Here is a 22,501-nt window from a genome sequence, read left to right on the forward strand (position 1 = left end):
ATGTGATTATATGTGCAGAGGGAGCTCCCACAAACCACCATGGAATATGACCACACTATTACTGTTTTGGCATTGTTGAGGGGTACATATTAGACAGAAAATTAGGGTTAAGTCCGAGTAGTTCATTAATGTTATGGGATTTTTTAAATTCACGAGTGATAACAAAACCTCAGATGGACTTCATTTGAAAAGTAGCATTTCCAAGAGTGCAACCCTCTCTTACTGGTCTATCAGATTTTACTTAAACCACCTATGCGACTACAGAAATAACTTGCTATTCCTAGCAGTTTAAAGCAACTGGAATTTTAAAACAAAATTACTTGTCAAAACAATGGGAACTAAAAAGCTGTTGTTCTACCTTTGGGCAGTGTGCTTAGCCCCCAATTACTCACTACATACTTCTGACTGTGAGGCTCCAAAGCTATATTTAAGTTTGTTGTTGCTGGCCAAAACAAAGGTGGTGACAAATCTGTATATAGGAGGGAGATTGAAAATATGATTGGGTGGTGCCACACAACTTAAATTAACTCAATTAATGTAAGCAAAACCAAACAGCTGATTTTCATCTTGAATTGGAATAAGTCAGAGATCCATAAGCCAGTCTTCATTAAGGGAATGGAGGTGGACAGTGTCAATCGCTTTAAATTCCTTGGCACTAACACATCGGATTATCTGTCCTGGGACTAGCACATTAGTGTCATAATAAAGAGGGCACTACTGTGCCTCTACATTCTTAAAAGTTTGCGTAGATTCAGCATATCACCAAAAACTTTGTCAACCTTCGAAAAATGCGCAGCAGAGAGAACCCAATATTACTTTTCACTTAAATACTTCTACACTGCAGTTTGGCTAGCCCAATACTCACAAGTCCATTTGGCATGGTTTGTTGGCCAACATTCAGGTACATATAGTGTTCATTGTATCCGGTACAGCTGTAGATCCCCAGCTTTGGATTAAGAGTAAATAAGAAGCATCTGCTATCCCCTGCAATATACATCAAAATTATTTATTATTGGAAAATAACAAATGTACATTTATATAACAATTTATCACAGCTCAAGGATGTACCGAAGTGATTACTTGTTCACGTACTTGTTGGTCAAGTAAGAAAACACAGCAATCACTTGTATACCTTAGTTTTCAAAAGCAGCGAATGAATAATGAGACCAGAAGCAGAATTAGGCCATTCGACACACTGAGTCATGGCTGATTTATTATCCCTCTCAACCCTATTCTTCTGCTTTCTCTCCGTAACATTTGACATTAAACCTTTCAAAGTAAATTTATTATCAAAGTACATACATGTCACCTTATAGAACCCCGGTTTTCCGATAGGCGTACACAGTACAACCAAGAAACACAAAAGAATCAGTGAATGACCACACCCAACAGGACAGACAAACAACCAATGTGCAAAAGACGATAAACTATGCAAATACAATAGAAAAAATATGAAATAAATAAGCAATAAATATCGAGAACATGAGATGAAGAGTCCTTGAAAGTGAATCCATAGCTTGTAGAACAGTTCAGTGATGGAATACGTGAAGTTGAGTGAAGTTATCCCATCTGGTTCAAGAACCTGATGGTTGAAGTGTAACAACTATTCCTCAACATGGTGGTGTGGGTCCTGAGGTTCCTGCACCTTCTTTCTGATGGCAGCCACAAGAAAAGAACGTTGCCTGGTGGGTGTGGGGGCTAATGACTAATGTTGCCCTCCTGCAACAGCACTCCACGTAGGCTAGAGATGTCAGTGAACACTTCAGCCAATCGATCAGTACAGGTCTGTAGCACGTGGCCAGGTACCCCATTCTGGGCAGAATACTTTTTGTGGGTTCTCCCTCCTGAAGGATGTTCTCACATTGGCCTCAGAGGTTGAAATCACAGGGTCACTGAGACCAGTGGGAGTTCGTGAAGATTCTACCATGTGTTAATCGTCAAAGCGAGCACAGAAGGTAATGAGCTCACCTGGGAGCAAACCTTTTTGTCCCCTATGTTGCTTGGTTATCACTTTGTAAGAGGCATTAGCATTAATGCCCTGCCAAAGCTGACAAGCATCTTTAAGTGATTCACATTTGGTCCACAATTGTCACTTTACAAATGAAGTGGCTTTCAAAGGTTGTACCTGGACATCTTGAGTCTTATTTGTTCACCAGACCTGAAGCCACTGATCTGGCTGGCCCTCAGCAGATTGTGTATCTCATGGTTCATGCAGGGCTTCTGGCTGGGGAAGACTCTGAATGGTTGTGTGAGGACACACTCGTCCACGACTGCTTATTTAAAGTCCGTGCCAACCATGGTGTATTCGTTCAGATCCTTCGATGAATCCTTAAACACAGCCCAGTCCACAGACCTGAAGAAATCCTGGAGCTGCTCCGGTGCCTCCCGCAACCACCTCTTTATTGTCTTTATCTCTGGAACCTTGGTCTTTGCATCAGCCTCCATGCAGGTAGAAGGACAGCCAAGCAATCATATTTTCCCAAATTGCGGTCTAGGCATGGAACGGTAGGCATTCCTTATTGTAGAATAACAGTACTCGAATGTGCGGTGTCCTCTAGTACAGCAAGTTATATGTTATTGATAGTGATTGGGCAGAGATCAATACAAACAAGCCTGATTGAAGTCCCTGGAGGAAACACATGTGGTCACGGGGAGAATGTACAAAGTCCTTACAGACAGCAGCAATGGAAGCTGGGTGGTATGATACTGTAAAGCATTATGCAAACCACTATGCTGCCATGCCACCCCTATTAGTCCTGTTAGTGCTTCTAAGAGGTTAAGTGGGGGGTGCGGGGTGGGGAAGCCGAGAGTTCATATCATAACCTCGTATCATAACATACTAGAGATCTACTCCAAACGCATACTGCACATCTTTTTCAGCTCTAGCAAAAGGAACATTAAAACAAGGCTATGAACAGGGAGGACAGGCAGGTGATAGAGAAGCGCGCTCAGACCGGTGGTTTGAGATGTGTCTATTTTAATGCGAGGAGTATCATGAACAAAACAGATGAGCTTAGAGCCAGAGCATGGATCAGTACTTGGAGCTATGATGTTGTGGCCATTACAGAGACTAGGATGGCTCACAGGCAGGAATGGCTACTTACAAATGCCAGGCCGTAAATGTTTCAGAAAGGACAGAGAGGGGGGCAAAAGAGGTGGGGACATGGCACTGCAGATCAGAGATAGTGTCGTGGCTGCAGAAAAGGAGAAAGTCATGGAGGGATTATCTATTGAGCCTCTGTGGGTGGAAGTTAGAAACAGGAAGGGGTCAATAACTCTACTGGCTGTTTTTTTTTATATATAGACCACCCAATAACAACAGGGACACTGAGGAGCAGATAGGGAGACAGATTCTGGAACAGTGCAATAAAACAGGGTTGTCATGATGGGAGACTTTAATTTCCCCAATATTGATTGGCATCTCCCCACAGCAAGGGGTTTAGATGGGGTGGAGTTTGCTAGGTGTGTTCAGGAAGGTTTCCTGACACAAGATGCAAATGAACCTACAAGAGGAAAGACTGTACTTGATCTGATATTGGGACATGAACCTGGTTAGGTGCCAGGTTTCTCAGTGGGACTGTATTTTGGAGACAGTGATCACAATTCTATTTTTTTTTACCATAGCATTGGAGAACAGACAAGTTAGGAAAACTTTTAATTGGGGTAAGGGGAAACTTGGAAGCTATCAGGCAGGAACTTGGAAGTATAAATTGGGAGCAGATGTTCTCAGGGAAATGTATGGCAGAAATGTGGCAAATGTTCAGAGGATATTTGCGTGGTGTTCTGCATAGGTACGTTCCAATGATACAGGGAAAGGATGATAGGGTACAGGAACCGTGGTGTACAAAGGCTGTTGAAAATCTAGTCAAGAAGAAAAGAAAAGAAAAGCTTATAAAAGGTTCAAAAAACTAGGTAATGACAGAAATCTGTAAGATTATAAGGCTAGCCCAAAGGAACTTAAAGAAAACTCCAAGGCATTCCACAAGTACATGATGAGCAAGAGGATAAGACGTGAAAGAATAGGGCCAATCAAGTGTGACAGTGGAAAAGTGTGTATGGAACCGGAGGAGATAGTAGAGGTACTTAATGAATACTTTGCTTCAGTATTCAGTACGGAAAAGGACCTTGGCGATTGTAGGGATGACTTAAGAATGGACTGAAAAGCGTGGGCATATAGACATTAAGAAAGAAGATGTGCTGGAGCTTTTGGAAAGCATCAAGTTGGATAAATCACAGGGACCGGATGACAAATACCCCAGGCTACTGTGGGAGGTGAGGGAGGAGATTGCTGAGCCTCTGGCAATGACTTTGCATCATCAATGAGATGATGCAAAGAGGTTCTGGAAGATTGAAGGATTGCAGATGTTGTTTCCTTATTCAAAAAAGGGAGTAGAGATAGCACTAGAAATTACAGACCAGTGAGTCTTACTTCAGTGATTGGTAAGTTGATGGAAAAGATCCTGAGAGGCAGCATTTATGAACATTTGGAAAGGCATATGATTAGGAATAATCTGCATGGCTTTATCAAAGGCAGGTCATGCCTTACGAGTCTGATTAAATTTCTTGAGGATGTGACTAAACAGATTGATGAAGGTAGAGCTGTAGATGTAGTAAACATGGATTTCAGCAAGGTGTTTGATTACGGTATCCTATGCAAGGCTTATTTAAGAAGTGAGGAGGCATGGGACCCAAGGGGATCTTGCTTTGTGGATCCAGAACTGGCTTGCCCACAGAAGGTAAAGAGTGGTCGTAGACGAGTCATATTCTACATGGAGCCGAGAGGTAATGTTACAGCTATATAGGACCCTGGTCAGACCCCACTTGGAGTACTGTGCTCAGTTCTGGTCACTTCACTACAGTAAAGATGTGGAAACTATAGAAAGGGTGCAGAGGAGATTTACAAGGATGTTGCCTGGATTGGGGAGCATGCCTTATGAGAATTGGTTGAATGAACTTGGTCTTTCTTCCTTGGAGCGATGGCACATGAGAGGTGACCTGATAGATGTCTACAAGATGATGAGAGGAATTGATTGTGTGGATAGTCAGAAGCACAGCATTGTGGGCCGTAGGGTCTGTATTGTGCTGTAGGTCTTCTATGTTTCTAACATAAATAAATCTTACAGAATCCCCATAGAAGTACAAACAGCAAATTATTTCTATATAAGTTATTAGAACATTATTACTTTGAATTTATAAGTTCAATGATTACACCCACATACTTTCTATAACATGGATGTAAAATCTCTGCTAAAAACAGTTACAATGCTAATTTATATACACAAATTGCAGCTCCAATTGTACTAGTATCCCCGACAACAACTGTATCCTACACCAAGTATGAATCTGGCTGTTGAGTGAACGCTACTTAGGGTGAGCAGAATCTCCTTTGCGTTCTTGCCAGTTAACTTTCACCATTGAAGCCTGCTGGGAAGCTCATCCAAAGGAACCATGGAAACATATTCCTAAAAAAACTAACTTTATAGCAGTGTCTGAAGATGATTCTTTTGCACTTCCTTCTCATTAAGTTTTTTTTTAAAATTAATAGGTAGTTTTCAATTTGAATTCTAGAGTGACATCCTGAACCAATGCTGTGTTGACAGCCATAATTCAGATTCAAAGTTTGCCTGGTTTTGCAGGGATGTGGTGCTGAATTCTGAAGCAACATGTAGCCCTAATGCATAGAATTCTCGGTATTTAATGCTGGCAACAGCAATAATCTCCATCTCACGGAACTAAATTAAAAGAAAATGGCTTGTTGTGTTGAATAAGGGTTCGAAATGTGCCTTGGACTTTCAACTTACTGGCCACTTAAAACCAACTTCGTCAACTTTGAAATTAATATTGATAGAAGGTACTTGCTAATTGGTTGCCTAAGCATTTAGATTGAGAATAATTTGTACAGTGAATCAGATTCGACACGCACAGAGACCAGCCCAAGGCATGAGGGTGAATTTTAATGCTGGGTCAGCTAATAGCTCAGGATCAGAATTTTCAGCATAAATTTAACAATAGAAAAAATAAATACTGTTCCCGATTAAACATTACACCATCACTTAATGGTATTTTACCTTGGAACTGTGGCTTCAGCTCCCAGCTGCAGGAGGCAAAACCACCAAAGACGTATCCAAGTGAATCCTTCACAACCAGCAATGTTGGGCCTTTGTGAAGAATCTGAGTGGAAAGGCGAGAAAAACTTTCCCCGTGGGCTTGAGAGGAGAACAACAGCTTCCATTGTCTCTGGTTCCTTGAAGGCAAGTTGGGTTTGAGATAAATGACAGAAGGGATATCCAAAACAGTAACTATCCCAGAATACTCTATACCCAAACACAGTGGCAGCACCTGGTTCGGACTGAAGAGTTCACCTTGGTACTCCGATTTTGTAAGGTGAAGAGCCAGAGCAACCAGTGCATGGAGAAAAGTAATGATCACAGAGGCTCTGCACATCCAATCCTTTAAGGCATCCTGTCCAAGTTTTACAGTCTGCAAATGCTCCAGAGACAGATCTTCTCCTGTCATCATCAAAAGAAAGTGAAAAAATATTAAACATCATTGATCAGTGAATCAGATTCTCTATGAAACTGAACATCATCAGCAAAAATATTATCAGGTCAGCCAAGCTTTTGTGCAAGAGAGCATTTCTTTATAGCAATGAAAGGTAAAAAAGCCAAAACACTTCTCCAGTGAAGTGCTGAGGCACCATTACATTACACTGAGAAATTCACTTTATTGTTGGCACTGAAACGCTTTTCATTGGAGCAGAGACAAATTTGAGCAAATTTGACAGAAATGTTTAAAACTGTATACTGCTTTAAGTATGTATAGGTGAAAAATGTGTTTTCAGTGTTGCAAGTGTCAACTAGCAAGGCTATCTGATGCAAGGTGAGACAACGAGGAAACAAAAATAGAAAATGAGAGCAGGGCTCAGCAGATCAGCTATTATCTGCAGGAGGAGAAAAAGAGTTAACCTATTAAAAGACTTTGTCCTGACATAACTAAAACATTCACTCTGTTTCATTTTTCCTTTATCTTGTCTGATCTGCTGAGGGCTTCCAGCAGTTTTTTTCCAGATTTCCAGCATACTCAGCTTTATTTTTTTTTATTTTCAGATGATAAAGGAATATTACAAGCTGAGATCAGGAATGCAATGTCATAATAGGGGATTTGATCGGATCTTTCAAAAGGATACTGAATAAATATTTCCAGATGAAGGGTCTTGGCCTGAAATGTCAACTGTTTACTCTTTTCCATTGATGCTGCCTGGCTTGCTGAGTTCCTCCAGTATTTTGTGCCTGTTGCCAAATATTTCTTGAGATTTTTTTTAAATAGAGGAGGACTAGAGAGAAAGTAGAAAAACAGTATACAAAGAAGTCAGCACAAGCATGATACAGCAAATGGTTTCCTCTGCACTAGATTACAGAATGATTCTATGCTACATGGCCTGCTTGCAATTTAGTAATTCCATGGATCTCTAAGGAGAGAATGAGTGAGAGAGAATAATTAATAAGTCAATTACAAAGCATATTTTGCATCAATGTGGATAATTATTTGAAAAATCACCACCTCAGTGGGTTTTTTGACACTGCAAATGTGGGCCTAGAATATTAAGATTCTGTTTCTTATCATCTGAAAAAGTTATGTCTGCCCTGTCCTCTAATTCCTTAATTTTGTTGCCCTGCAAATGATGCACAAAATGCACCTTCCATTAACATCTGCCCTTCATTCAAAACAAAAACACAGGAACCATATACAGGCATTGCATTTCTCTGCAGCAATCAAAATATCCTTCAGGCGATTTTAGTCTGCTCATTTACAAGTAAAAAGTTGATATTGATTTGAAACATTAGCTCAATTTCGCTCTTCCCAGGACCTGCCAGGCTTGTAGTGTTTCCAGCATTTTCTATTCGGATTGTGAAATTTTTAGGATGTGCTTTGAGCAGCGCCCAGTCGGACAGATCAGAGGCCTGAGAAGTCATAGCTTACTCAGATTTACCGATTAAGTAGAAAAAATAGCCACTTGCAGCAATTTGGAGCTTTGAGCAGCGGCCAATCAGCATTCGGGCTTGATAGGCAAGGACAAATTAAATTATACCCACCATTGTCACAGTGGCCATTGTCAGAGGGGTCAGAGTTAGAGTGGAAATTTGGAGGCTTTAGCTTGTCAAGGTTTCCACAAGTATAGGCTCAAGTCAGAGAGGGCAAAAAAGCTGTAAGTAGACTCTGGATCTTTCCGGAAGATGGGGGGTGGGGTAATAGAGGTAGTTATACCCAATGTCAGGAAGGGAAAAGGGGTTAAACAGCCAGTGCAGAGTAGCCCTGTGGCCATCCCCCTCAACAATAGTTATACTACTTTGAATATAACTGGGGTGGGGTGGGGGGGCAGTGGTGACCTAGCCCTGGGAAGTCGCAGCGGTCAGGTCTCAGGCACTCATTCTGACTCAGCGATTCAGAAGGGAAAAAAGGCACACTGTGGTGATTAGGGATTTGTTCGTTAGGGGAACAGAAAAGAGATTCTGTGGACAAGAATGAGATTCCCAGATGGTAGTCTGGTCTTTTTTAGGATCAAGTCCTCAGCATTCTTATGTGGGAGGGTGAATAGCTGGAGACTGTGGTCCACGTAGGTACCAATTACATGGGTAGAGTAAGTGATGAGGTTCTACTAAGAGAGTTCAGGGAGTTAGGTGCTAAGGAAAAAAGCATGACTTCCAGGGCGGTGACCTCAGGATTGCTATGCACACCACATGCTGTAAAGCCAGCAAAAGGAAGATAAAACAGTTTAATACACAGCTGAGAAGCTGGCATAGGAGGGAGGACATAAGATTTTTGGATCATTAAGCTCTCTTACAGGGAAGGTAGGACGTGTACAAAGGAAATGGTTTGCACCTGAACTGGAAGGGGACTAATATCCTATTGGGAATGTTTGCTAGTGCTGCACTGTGGAGTTTAAACTAGAGTTTTAGGGAGATGGGAACCAGAGTGCCAGAACAGTTAGTGGAGAGGTTGTGGAGACAGATGTTGTTAAGACTTCAGACAAAGTCAGCAATCAAAAGGATGAGCACGGCGTGACTTATGTCCAGAGCTGCTTATATTTTAATACAAGAGGTATCATAGGAAAGGCAGATAAGCTCAGGGCATGGATCAACACCTGGAATTATGAAATTGTAGCCATTAGTGCAACTTGGTTGCAAGAGGGGCAGGACTGGCAGCTCAATATTCCTTAAATTCCGTTGTTTTAGACGTGACAGTGGGAGGGAATACAGGAGGGGTGCCGATACTAATCAGGGAAAATGTCACGGCAGCGCTCAGTCAGGACAGATTGGAGAGCCTGTCTTGTGAGGTATTAGGGTGGAACTGAGAAATAAGAAAGGTACGACCATGTTAGTAGAGCTATGCTACAGACTACTCAACAGTCTGAGGGATTTATAGGAACAAATGTTCAGAGATCACACGTTTGTTTTTGTAGGTGATATTAACTTTCCACATATTGACAGGAAATCCCATACTGTAAAAGGACTACATGGGATAGAATTTGTCAAATATGTTCAGGAAAGTTTCCTTCATTAGTACTGTATGTAGAATTCGCAACGAGAGAGTGCGTGATACTTGATCTATCAGGGAATGAGACAGGGCAGTTGACAGAAGTTTGTTTTGGGGAACACTTTTCATCAAGAAATCACAATGCCATTAGTTTCAAAGTAACTACGTGTAATGTATGGATCTGGTTCTTTTACCACAATGACTCGCCCTAGCACCTCTTATCAACTGGTAACTTATGCATGAGCATTGATGTTGTTCTGTGCACGTGCCTTGTGCCATTCTCTCTCTCTACAAAGTGAATAATACCAGTTAAAATGCCTTCCTCATGTTTAATTTAACTGATAAGTAATTGTACAGACACAACAAATTTCAAACACAAAACTGAACAAATCCACAAAGTGAATGAATGTCAAACTGAATCAGACAACACAGAGTCAGACAAAGGTGAGCTGTAATGCCTAGAACTGAATAGCATTACTGAAGCAGATCACAAAATCATATAGATAAGAAATGTGTTTGGTATAAAACTGAAAATGGAGCTGGATACAGGGTCAGTGTTGTCTATAATTTTCGAGATTGACTACAATAGACTGTTTTCTAAGCTACTATTAGAAAAGACCTCAGTGATGCTAAAGACCTACACAGGCATAAAAGAGTCTCTCAAAGGCAAACTGAAATTAAATGTGAAGTGCCGAGGCAAAATATAGTAGTTAGAACTTTATGTGTTGAAAAATGGAGGGTCAGCACTTTTCAGACATGAATGGTTGAGAAAAGTCCAATTAGACTGCCACACAATCAAGGCTCTCAATGTGTCATCAACAGTCAACTGCAGCCCCAACAGTAGCACTAACCAGAGACTGTCACAGCTGTTTAATGTTAATGAGGTATTTGAGAAAGGTATTGGTAAACACAGAGCCATGAAGGCCAGAATTGAACTAGATGAAGCACCACCACCAAGATTCCATAAAGCGCGTCCAGTGCTTTACACACTATAATTTTAAAGTGGATGCTGAACTTCAGAGCTTGGAGATGTCTGGCATTTTCTCCAAAGCTGAGTGGAGCAATTGGACCATGCCCATTGTCCTGGTGATCAAGAAAAGGAAGGCCAGAGCTGTTTGCATATGTGGGGACTTCAAAGTGAGCATCAACCCTGAGCTACGTATTGTGCAGTGTCCCCTGCCACAAATAGAAGACATTTTTGTGTCTTTGGCAGGCAGGGAGAGGTTTTCAAGATTGACTTGTCACAAGCCTATCTGAGAAGTCAGGCATTTTCCTCACTCACAAGAGACTGTTCCATAATAAACATTCCGTCTTTGGCATCGCATCAGCTCCAGTAATTTGGTAAAGATCAATGACCCAAGTGCTCCAACATATCCCAGGGCCACAATGTTACCTTGGTGACATCATCATGACTGACAAAAATGACGTAGAACACCCCCAGAACCTTGGTAAAGAGCCTACCAGGCTGAGTGAGTACTGTCTACGCACAATGAGAGAAATGTGACTTTTTTTAAGAATGAAATCTCATATTGTGGACACGTCATTGAAAAGAAGGGATTATACAAGTCAAAGAGAAGACGGAAGCAATGCTACAGGTGCTCAAACCGGAAATTATGTCACAACTGAGGTCATACTTGGGCCTTGTAAACTACTACACTGGTTTTTCCCAAACACTGCTACAGCGCTGCATCCATTGCATGCACTGTTACAGGCAAGAGCAAAGTGGGACTGGTCAGAAAAAATATGAAAGAGCATTCAAAGAAACAAAGAGACAAATAAGATCCGATGAACTGCTCACCCATTATGACCCATCTCTGCCCGTCTGACTGGCATGTGATGTGTGCCCTTATGGCGTTGGTCCTATTTTGTCACACACTACGAAAGATGAATCTGAACATCCAATTGCATTTGCTTCAAGATCACTGACAAGCACAGAATGCAACAATGCACAGATTGACCAAGAGGCCCGTAGTCTAGTATGGGGAATAAGGTTCCACCGTTACCTCTATGGAGAAAAGTTTACTCTAATGACAGAACACCAGCCCCTTGTGTCCATTTTCAATCCCAGGAAGGGAAACCCAGTAGTGTCCGCTACCTTGTTGCAACATTGGGCATTGTTCATAGGAGCCCACTTTTATGACATCGAGTTCAAGGGTACCAACCAACACAACAATGCTGACAGCTTGTCGTGTCTTCCACTGTTGACAATGGAAGAAGAAAACTCTTCATTCTGTGACCCGGCAGAGATATTTCACACAGCACTGGTGGGCCAGTTGCTGGTAACAATTTCTGAGATACAAAGAGAAACAAGGAATAACTCAACATTGTCAAAAGTCTATGAAATCACCATTCAAGGATGACCAGCTCATGGTAACCCTAAGTTTCCAGAGTTCTCAGTGGGATGGGACCAACTATTGGTACGTCGAAGAACTCTGACTTGTGGATCTCGTGTTGTGGTTCCCTGTAAACTGTGCACCAGAATGTTAGAGAATCTGCATGAAAGACACCTGGGTACAGTCAAGATGAATCTTGCCCAGACCTACATGTGGTGGCCAGAAATAGATAGACAGATTGAAGACTTGGCCAAAATCTGTTCAGGATGCCACAAAATTCAAAAGGCACCCCGACAAGCACTGTTACACCCATGGAAGTGATCATCTTCACCGTGGCAAAGAGTGCATATTGACTTTGCTGGGCCATTCATGAACTCCATGTTCCTGATTGCTGTAAATGCTCAGTTGAGGTAGCTGGAGGTAATACCAATCAAGTCAACCATCTCAGAAAATAATATTTCCTCTCTGAGGACTACCTTCTCCAGAAATGGCTTAGCTGAACAAATTGTGATTGACAATGGACCACAATACACATCAGAAGAGTTCAGACTATTCATGTAGAAAACTAGCATCAAACATTTCAAGTCATCTCCTCCCAACCCAGCAATGAATGGGTTAGCTGTAAGGTTTATTCAAACCTTCATGAAGTCCATTAAAGCTATGGGCAACGAGGACATTTCTCTGCAGCACCAGGTGGCCAACCTCCTTTCTGTATATTAGAACTCTGCTCAGATGACAACAAATCAAATACCTGCAGTGCTGTTCATGAGCAGATATCGGAGATCTCACATACACCTCCTGAAAACAGACCTACAGAGGGAACGGCAGAAAAAATAGTTCAGCCAGTTGCCAAGTAAATCAGCAACAAACTTTGAGTTTGTGTAGGAAGTCCTAGTGTGTGATTACCAAGAAGACAAGTGGACACCCGGTTGGAGAACTACAAGAACTGGACCACTGATGTACACAGTGGATGTTGGAGATCAGATGTGGAGGCGTCATGTTGGCCAGGTCCTGGATGCTCAACCAAACAGCACACCTGAGTCAACTGCATCCAACAAGCAGACTTACCTCTCTCTGATGATCATATCACCAACAACAATGCAACACTTGCAATAGAGAAAATTGTCTTTGACAACTGCCAGACCTGATGGCACTCCACAGCTACAAAAATGCTATCCTGAAAGAAACAGAACACCACCAAAAGGCTGTACCTGTAGAAATGTGAAGTTAATTATGGACTATTGTGAAAGCATGTTTATTTGGAATATGGGCTTATGAAAGGGAATTGAATGTTTTGTATATATACCGTTTTATGTCATATTAATCGAAAGTGGGAGGAAGTGTAATCTATGGATCTATTTCATTTAGCGCTATGACTCCCTTAGCACCAATAATTGACTGATAACTTACCCATGCATATTGATCTGTTGTCCTGCGCATGCGCCTTGTGCCATCTCTCTCTCTACAAAGTGAATATACGAGTTTACCTGCTCTCCACGTGCGTGTTTTTATTGAATTGATATATGTTGTACAGACACAACAATAAGCAAAAAGATACTTCTGGACCAAGGGTTTAGATTCAAAATTGGAGAAAGGCCAATTTTGATGGTATCAGAAAGATAGATATGTAATAGAAATGGACTTATTAAGGATAATCAGCATGGCTTCATGCATGGTAGATCATATCTAATCAACCTTGTAGAGTTTTTTTGAGGAAGTTATCAGGAAAGTGCATGAAGGCTAGCAAGTGGATGTTGTGTACATGGACTTTAGCAAGGCCTTTGACAAAGTCCCACGGTCAAGAAGGTTTAGTCGCCTGGCACTCAAGATGAGGTAGCAAATTGAATTAGACATTGGCTTTATGGGAGAAGCCAGAGAGTAGTAATAGATGGTTGCCTCTCTGACTGGAGGCCTATAACTGCTGCAGAGATTGGTGCTGGGCCCATTGTTGTTTATAATCCATATCAATATTCTGGATGATAATATGGTTAACTGGATCAGCAAATCTGCAGATGACACCAAGATTGGGGGTGTAGTGTACAGCACGGAAGGCTATCATGGCTTGCAGAGAGATCTGGACCAGCTGGAAAAATGGACTGAATATTGGCAGATGGAATTTAATGCAGACAAATGCAAGATGTTGCACTTCGGTAAGACCAACCAGGGTAGGTCTTACACAATGAACGGATGGGCACTAAGGAGTGCGGTAGAACAAAGCGATCTGGGAAAACAGGTCCATAATTTGGTGAAAGTGACATCACAGGCAGATAGGGTTGTAAAGAAAGCTCTCAGCACAAAAATCAATGTATTGAGTATAGGAGGTGGAATGTAATGCTGGAGTTGTATAGGACATTGGTGAGGACTAATTTGGAGCATTCTGTGCAGTATTTGTCACCAACCTACAAGAAAGATGTAAATAAGGTTGAAAGAGTGCAAAGAAAATTTACAAAAATGGAGGACCTGAGTTAAAAGGAAAGATTGAATAGGTTAGGACTTTATAATTTGGAACTCAGAAGTTCAAGAGGAGATCTGATTAAGATATACAAAATTATGCGGGGTATAGATAGGGTAAATGCAAGCAGGCTTTTTCCACCGAGATTGGATGGGACTACAACCAGAGGTCATGGGTTAAGGTTAAGGTGAAAAGTTTAGGGGAACATGAGGGAAAACTTCTTCACTCAGAGTCATGAGAGAGTGGAAGGAGCTGCCAGCACAAATGGTGCATGCAGACTTGATTTCAGCGTTTAAGAGGTGTTTGGATAGGTTCATAGATGGTAGTAGTATGGAGGGCTATGTTCCTGGCGCAGGTCAATGGGAGTAGGCAGTTGTGGCTTTGCATGGACTAGATGGGCTGAAAGGCCTGTTTATGTGCTGTGCTTTTCCATGATTCTAAGAATATTCCCGAATTCCTCAGACCTGTTCAATTTTCCATGTTTAAATAGAGCAGCAATACAGTGCAAGTACACCCTATCCTCATTATACACGTCTTCAGATAATTCTGATTCACAGTTATGCAAGGAACCTATTTCTACCAACTTCTTATATGCGTCCAAAGCTCACAGTTATGCAAGGCTATTGGGATGGGAAGCACTGCTTTCCCGCCAATAAAAGTCACGCGCGCACGCCTCACGGCCTTCCACCAGTCTCGCATTGGTTTTGGCAACTTGTTGATGTGCGATCTTGTGCTCTTAAACTTCTGTTGTTATTACCTACGGTGCATTGATTTTGTGCTTCAAATATTTAACTAAGCCTCCTAAGTGTCTTATGTCAAGTCCTGGGCCATCAGCTGAGTGGCAGAGAACCACTTTAACACTTGAAAAAAAGTTGGAAATTATAAACAGGGCCGCGTCAGGTGAAGGTAACACAGCTATGGAACGTTACATCAGCCTGGGTGAGTCCACAATCAGAAACATAAAGAAAAGTGCTGAGAAAATAAGAAGTGCAGTGATTGATTTATCACAAGTGTCTTCAAAGATTGTTAACAAAGTGCGTAACCAGATTATGACAAAAATGGAGAAAATGTTGAGTCTGTACATTGAGTATGAAACAAAGAAAAAAAAAACAACACTCAGTTCTGATCATCTTCGTGTGAAAGCTTTGGAAATTTACGGTCCCCTTTGTTCAGAGGTTAGTGAGGAAGTATCAAGTGATATTGTTAGCTTTAATGCAAGAAGAGGATGGTTTTCTAAGTTTGTTAATCATCACAGGCTTCACAACTTAGCTGTGCGTGGTGAGCAAGCTAGTGCTGAGCACAAAGCTGCTGAATGCTACCTTGAACCAAAGCAGGTGCTCGATGCAGACGAGACTAGGCTTTTTTGGAAGCGCTATGCCGAAACGCACTTACATAAGTAAAGATGATAGACTGCGTCAGGGTTCAAGGCAGATAGGATAGGTTGACTCTGCTTATGTGTTCCAATGCCGAAATATAATACGAATGTTGCCTTGTGGTTGCCTAATGCATCTCTACTTTTTGCTAAGGCTGAGGAAAGTCCATCTCCCACCCCCCCATCCTCATCACATTCTACAGGGGTTGTATTGAGAGTGTCCTGAGCAACTGCATTACTGCCTGGTTCGGAAATTGCACCATCTCAGATTGCAAGACCCTGCAGCGGATAGTGACGTCAGCTGAGAAGATCATCGGGGTCTCTCTTCTCGCCATCACGGACATTTACACTACACGCTGCATCCGCAAAGGAAATAGCATTATGAAGGACCCCATGCACCCCTCATACAACCTGCTCTCCCACCTGCCATCTGGAAAAAGGCTCCGAAGCATCTGGGCTCTTACGACCAGGCTATATAACAGTTTCTTCCCCCAAGCTATCAGACTCCTCAATACCCGAAGCCTAGACTGACACCTTGCCCTACTGTCCTGTTTATTATTTATTGTAATGCCTGCACTGTTTTTGTGCACTTTATGCAGCCCTGTGTAGGTCTGTAGTCTAGTATAGCTTTCTCTGTGTGTTCTTTTATTATTACGTAGTTCAGTCTAGTTTTTTGTACTGTGTCATGTAAACCATGGTCCTGAAAAACGATGTCTCATTTTTACTATGCACTGTACCAGCAGTTATGGTTGAAATGACAATAAAAGTTGACTTGACGATTTGAGTCGTATTGGTATGAAAATGTGAATAAATTACAGATAAAACATATTTAGGAAGCCCTCCAAAACGCATCCCTATTTTCTCCATTTTTAATTATTCACATTATGCATCTTCCATGCTATGCGTCGACTGCGAGGAACGTATCCCCTGCATATAATGGGGATAAGGTGTATAGGAACTTTTCACCTTAAAGTCATCCTGCAGCTTATGTTACCTTAATAGGGAAATTGCAGAATTCAGAAAGCTCCAAATCGGCGTTCTATACTGGCGCCTCAGCAAGTTTTATAGCAAGTTTTGAATTGGCTGAGGGTTGCCACTGAAATATACAAGGGTGTAATCTAATCTTCCAGATTCTAATCTTTCGTGTTGCAGTTCTAACAAAGTAGTAATCTCGGTTGTGATGCAACTTTGAAGATGCAGTCTCTCAGAAATAGCCTCATACCATTCTCCCAGTCTAGCTCCCATGAGAAAAGTACAGGGATCAGACAATGGGCTTTTTTTAAATACACAATTTTTTCATTAACTAAGTTTCAGGCGATCATTAAAGGGGATATAATTTAAAGATAAGCTGTGGATTTCATTAACAGTGAGTACAAATAATGTAATACATGTAATACACCAGCAAGATCTCTGATTCAATGATTAACCTGTGCCAAGTTATCGTCCTCTTTAAAATAATAACTGTGACATGTTGAACACATAGAATTTTTAGTAATTTAGAGATACAGAATGGCAACAGGCCCATGCTCAACAATTATATTCATGTAGCCAATGGACATGCTAACCCATACAACCTTGAAATGTGGGAGGAAATCTGAACACCCTACAGACAGCACAACAATACCTTTAGCCTTCAACTCAGTCATCAGATAAGCAGTCAGACGTGATGTACCCAAAATGCAATCTCCAGTTTTCTCCATCTTCCAACCCATTAGCATCTTCTCTTTATTTAATAAGTGGATCACTGATACGATTACATCCTCTGTGAACTACATGGGGACATACAACAGTAGTACATGTCATGACAATGCAAAAATAAATCAAGCAAAGTAAGAGACAGATAAAGCACTTGAACTGGCCTCAGATTCTTTAACCTTCTTTCCATACAAAAAAAATTAGTAATTACATTATACAGCCACAGTGGAGGTTACATCTGAGCATTTATACACAGAGCTCAAGATAATTTTGGATATAAGTAGCAGTGGGTCCAGTAAGAAACAGATGAGTTGTCCAAACAACTGCACCAACTTTTTGGTACTCTTCAGGGAAGAGCAATGGCAAAGCATGATAGGTTTGGCTTTCAATTGTTGATCAGCACCAGAATGATTTTATGTCAAATACATGGTTAGTTTCTGCAACCAAATAAAAGGGGTTGCTCGTTGCTATTGGTGATCTCACACAAAAATTGCTGAAAGCTTCAATGGGATCATTGGGACTCCGCCTCCCTCTTGTGGACACAGAAGACAGTTTCTTTCTGTCCGCCTTTAGTCTCTCCCTTTTCTGACTTAAACTCCGAAATTTCAACTTTATTCAGTCAGATCCTGTAGAGCTACAGTTATAATTATGTCTAACCTAAGAAGCTCCAAAAAGAATCCGGAAACAGGCAAAGGTATCCTTAAGAAAGCTGACGAGATTTCAAAGGAGCCACCCTGGGTAAATAGATTAGAGTCTCAAATCAGCTTTATTGTGGCTGAATTAACTCAAAGAAAGATTTCTCTCTTTGGAGGAAAAAATTGACTCTTTGAGCCTTGATTTTAAAGAGGTTAGTCGAAATGCGGCTGATATTTCTTCTCGTTTGGAAAAGGCTCAACAATGGATCGTGGATTTGGAGGCTCGCTCTTGTCAGAACAATATTTGAATTGTTGGATTAAAAGAGAAATCAGAAACTGACACACTGGATTATTTTGCTAAAACGTTTCAATCTTTATTTCCGGAGGCTTGCCTACAACCGCCAGAGATTGAAGTGGCTCATAGAGTCGGTGCCTTAAAATCCTTGGGTCAAGGTAAAAACCGGCATGTGGTTGTGCATTTTTTGTTTCAGAGACAAAGATGGCATTATTAAACTTGCTAGAAAACAAAGGTTGTTTCAATTTCAAAGCTCTAAAATTCGCTTCTTCAAAGGTTTTCCACGTGAAATGGTTAGAAATGTTCTGAATTAATAAGTATCACTTACAAAAATCTAAAAATGATGGTGGACTTGCACTTCCCAATTTAAGTTGTATTATTGGGCTGTTAATATTCGACAATTTTGTTTTTGGCTATATTGTCTCGACAAGAGTTTGGATTGACAAAACCAGCCTGGATTGATTTGGAATTAAAAGCTATCAAACAATTTCATTTAACCTCATTATTAGGAGCTCCATTACCTTTACAACTCTCTAAAATTCCAAATTTAAATCTCTACCCTGTTAATAAACAGTCCTTAGGGATTTGGTTTCAGTTTTGTAATTTTTAAAATTTTAAACAATTTAAAGTCTAGCTGTTTATATAGAAATTTTTATTGAAACCTTCAATAACTGATCCCATTTTTCTCTTATGGAGAAATAAGGGGATCTGTTTTTTTGCAGATTTATTTTGTGATGGTCGATTGATGACTTTTGAAGAGTTAATTAGCAAATATTCTCTCTCATACACACTTTTTGCAATATTTTCAGATTAGACATTTTTTTTACAAAAATACTTGTCTAAGTTTTCATATATGCAATAATCTGATTTGTTGGATATTATTTTGAATATGAATCCTTTAGTAAGAGGTTCCATTGGTAGAATTTATAATTTTTATTTTTACTACAAAAAGATAACCTCTTACTAAAGATTAAACAAGATTGGGAAAGAGAACTTAATATGATCTTTGTTAACGAAGACTGGTTGCGAGTTCTGAAAATGGTCAATTCTTCTTCGATATGTGACAATCACTGTTTAATTCAATTTAAAATGATTCACCATTATTACTTAACAAAGGAGAGACTATCCAAAATATTTCCTTATATAGACAATTACTGCAATAGATGTAAAACTGAAGTAGGCACTTTGTCACGTATGTTCTGGTCATGTCCTTCATTAAAATCTTTTTGGAAATCTTTATTTTCTACAACTTCTAAAGCTCTGAAAATTAATTTACACCTTAATACATTGACTGTCCCATTTGGAATAGTTCCGCATCATATTCAGGGTATTTCATCTTCAAACCAACATGTAATTGTATTTGTTACATTGTTAGCAAGAAGGGCTATTTTATTAAAATGGAAAGATACCTCTGTCCCTACATTAATTCAATGGTTTTCTCAAAGTAATGTTATGTCTTAGTTTGGAAAAAATTAGTAATAGAACTTTTGATCCTCGATTTGATTTTGAGAGAAGATAGGGCTCTTTTGCCAAATATTATCATTGAATTTGAATTATTTTATATGGATTCCTTCCAATTTTAATTTATATAAACATGAATTGACGGCTGATGATTCTTCTTTATATATATATAGACGATGGTAAGCCGTATTGCTCCTGGAGTTGATTCCCAATGGTTTTTTTTTCAATTCCTTTTTTCCTTTTTTTCTTTCTTTTGTAGTTAGTGGGGTTTTTTTTAGTAAGTTGGGATTCTCTTTTATCCTTCTTTTCTTCATAAAAAATATTATATTCATTATCAGATATTATCCCTTTTGATAAGTTTTTTCATCAGCTTTATTAATTGTACATTTATCAACTTGAAGTTTTGTATCATTTTATAGCTGTAGAAGATTATGTATCAATAAAAAGATTCTAAAAATGAAAATCAATGGGATCATTGACTTGAAACATTAACTCCAATTCTCTCCACAAATGTGGTCTCTATCTGTCCTGCCAAATACATCCATCATTTTTCTTTTGTACTAGGAGCATTGTTATCAATTTAATTGATGCTAATTCAGCTTCTACAATTTACTGGAGTCATTGGTATCCAGGCTGGTTATTTTAGAGTTTAAAAGATATTAAGTTCACATAAATTTATGTTTAGATGCTGAGAAAGGTCAGGGGAAGACGTAAATGTCCGGAGCAAAGAAGCAGGCAGGCCAAATCACTGCGGATTCTACTCACCCAGCCAACTGCCTTTTCTAAAAGCTCCCTTTTGAAAAGCACTATAGGACTAATAATAGAAAAAACTTCACTCCATTTTAAAAGTTATTTCCGTCCGGGCATTTAATCTAATAATCCATTCTAGTTAGTCCCCTCTATTACCTCTGTCACTGTACAGTAATACGTTGAACTATTTTTATAATGATGTTTACATTATGTATTTATGCACGTCATATTCCATTTCTGTACTTCTAACTGTATTTTTATATTATTCTTTATTCTTTACAATTGTGGAATGTTGTCTTTTTGTTGCATTTAGCATCAACACCCCACAGCAATTTCCTGATACTAATATACACTCAGTGGCCTACTTATTAGACACCCTCTGAACTTCATAAAGTGAACACTGAGCATATGTTCATGGTCTTCTGCTGCTGTAGGCCATCCACTTCAAAGTTCGAAGCATTATGCATTCAGAAATGCTCCTCTGCACACCACTGTTGTAACGCATGGTTATTTCAGTTACTGCGACCTCGCCTTCCTGTCAGCTTAAACCAGTTTGGCCTTTCCACTCTGACCTCTCTCATTAACAAGATGATTTTGCCCATAGAACTTCTGCTCACTGGATGTTTTTTTTTTGCATCATTCTCTGTAAACTCTCGAGACATGCATGAAAATCCCACAGATCAGCAGTTTCTGAGATACACCCCATCTAACATCAACAACCATTCAATGTTCAAAGTCACTTAGATCAGACTTCAATAGACAATAGGTGCAGGAGTAGGCCATTCGGCCCTTCGAGACCACACCGCCATTCAATGTGATCATGGCTGATCATCCACAATCAGTACTCCATTCCTGCCTTCTCCCCATATCCATTGACTCTGCTATCTTTAAGAGCTCTATCTAACTCTTTCTTAAAAGCATCCAGAGAATTAGCCTCCACTGCCTTCTGAGGCAGAGCATTCCATAGATCCACAACTCTCTGGGTGAAAAAGTTTTTCCTCAACTCCGTTCTAAATGGCAAACCCCTTATTCTTAAACTGTGGCCTCTGGTTCTGGACTCCCCCAACATTGGGAACATGTTTCCTGCCTCTAGAGTGTCTAATCCCTTAATAATCTTATATGTTTCAATCAGATCCCCTCTCATCCTTCTAAATTCCAGTGTATACAAGCCCAGTTGCTCTAATCTTTCAACATATGACAGTCCCGCCATCCCAAGAATTAACCTTGTGAACCTACGCTGCACTCCCTCAATAGCAAGAGGGAGTTTTTCTTCCCCATTCTGATGTTTGGTCTGATCAACAAGTGAACCTCTTGGCCATGTCTGCATGTCTGCACTGAGTTGCTGCCACATGATTGGCTCATTAGATATTTACATTAATGAGCAGGTGTACGGGTGTACCTAATAAAGTGGCCACTGAGTGTAGATTGCAGATAAAGCCTGATCCTTCAGAATGAAGTTGAAAAGAATCATCCCTTGCAGACAGACACTAAACCAACTTAAAAAACTCAAAGTTTTGTAGAGGCTGGTGGTCCTGGCATGCCTATTTTCTAGATAAAAGACAGACAACTGCTGAAAATTAGGACAGCTTCAGTGACTTTACCTCTTTTACCTGCCTCCCTGTTACAGGGCCGTCAGGTTGACTGGAAATCATATGCTGAATGACAAAACTTCTTTCTTCCACGCTGCCTCGCATGGTGTAGTAAAGAAAGGAAAGAAACTGTTTCTTGCTTACAGAGTCAGCGACGTTTAACTTTTTCATTGGATGTATGTTCCTCATTCCATTGTACATTCGAATAATCATTCTCCCCGTTACTGCTCCTTTGATATAGGCCTAAAAAGAAGTAAAACAACATCACCTACCTTTCTACAAAACTGGGGCAGCAGTGTGCAATTAGAAGAGTTAGAAACCTAATAGCTTCAGAGATCTGGGTTCAATCCAGACCTCATATCGCTACACTTTGCATGGTCACCCC

The 22,501-nt window shown here is 40.4% G+C and overlaps 1 protein-coding gene across 5 annotated transcripts in view; it reads right to left on the minus strand.

The window, feature by feature from the left end:
• meak7 (MTOR associated protein, eak-7 homolog) overlaps window positions 1-22,501 on the minus strand; it is a 106,178-nt gene that overhangs the window by 61,532 nt on the left and 22,145 nt on the right. For 4 of the 5 annotated variants that reach the window (XM_059993168.1, XM_059993171.1, XM_059993170.1 and 1 more), the window contains exons 4-7: window positions 22,129-22,359; window positions 17,316-17,460; window positions 6,069-6,509; window positions 866-984 (exon numbers count right to left, since the gene is read on the minus strand). In XM_059993168.1, the coding sequence (XP_059849151.1) occupies window positions 866-984; window positions 6,069-6,509; window positions 17,316-17,460; window positions 22,129-22,359 (936 nt within the window). The remainder of the gene's footprint in view (window positions 1-865; window positions 985-6,068; window positions 6,510-17,315; window positions 17,461-22,128; window positions 22,360-22,501) is intronic. The other variant, XM_059993172.1, reaches the window with a different exon arrangement.

This window comes from Hypanus sabinus, chromosome 17 (assembly GCF_030144855.1).
Source record: "Hypanus sabinus isolate sHypSab1 chromosome 17, sHypSab1.hap1, whole genome shotgun sequence".
Classification (NCBI taxonomy): domain Eukaryota; kingdom Metazoa; phylum Chordata; class Chondrichthyes; order Myliobatiformes; family Dasyatidae; genus Hypanus; species Hypanus sabinus.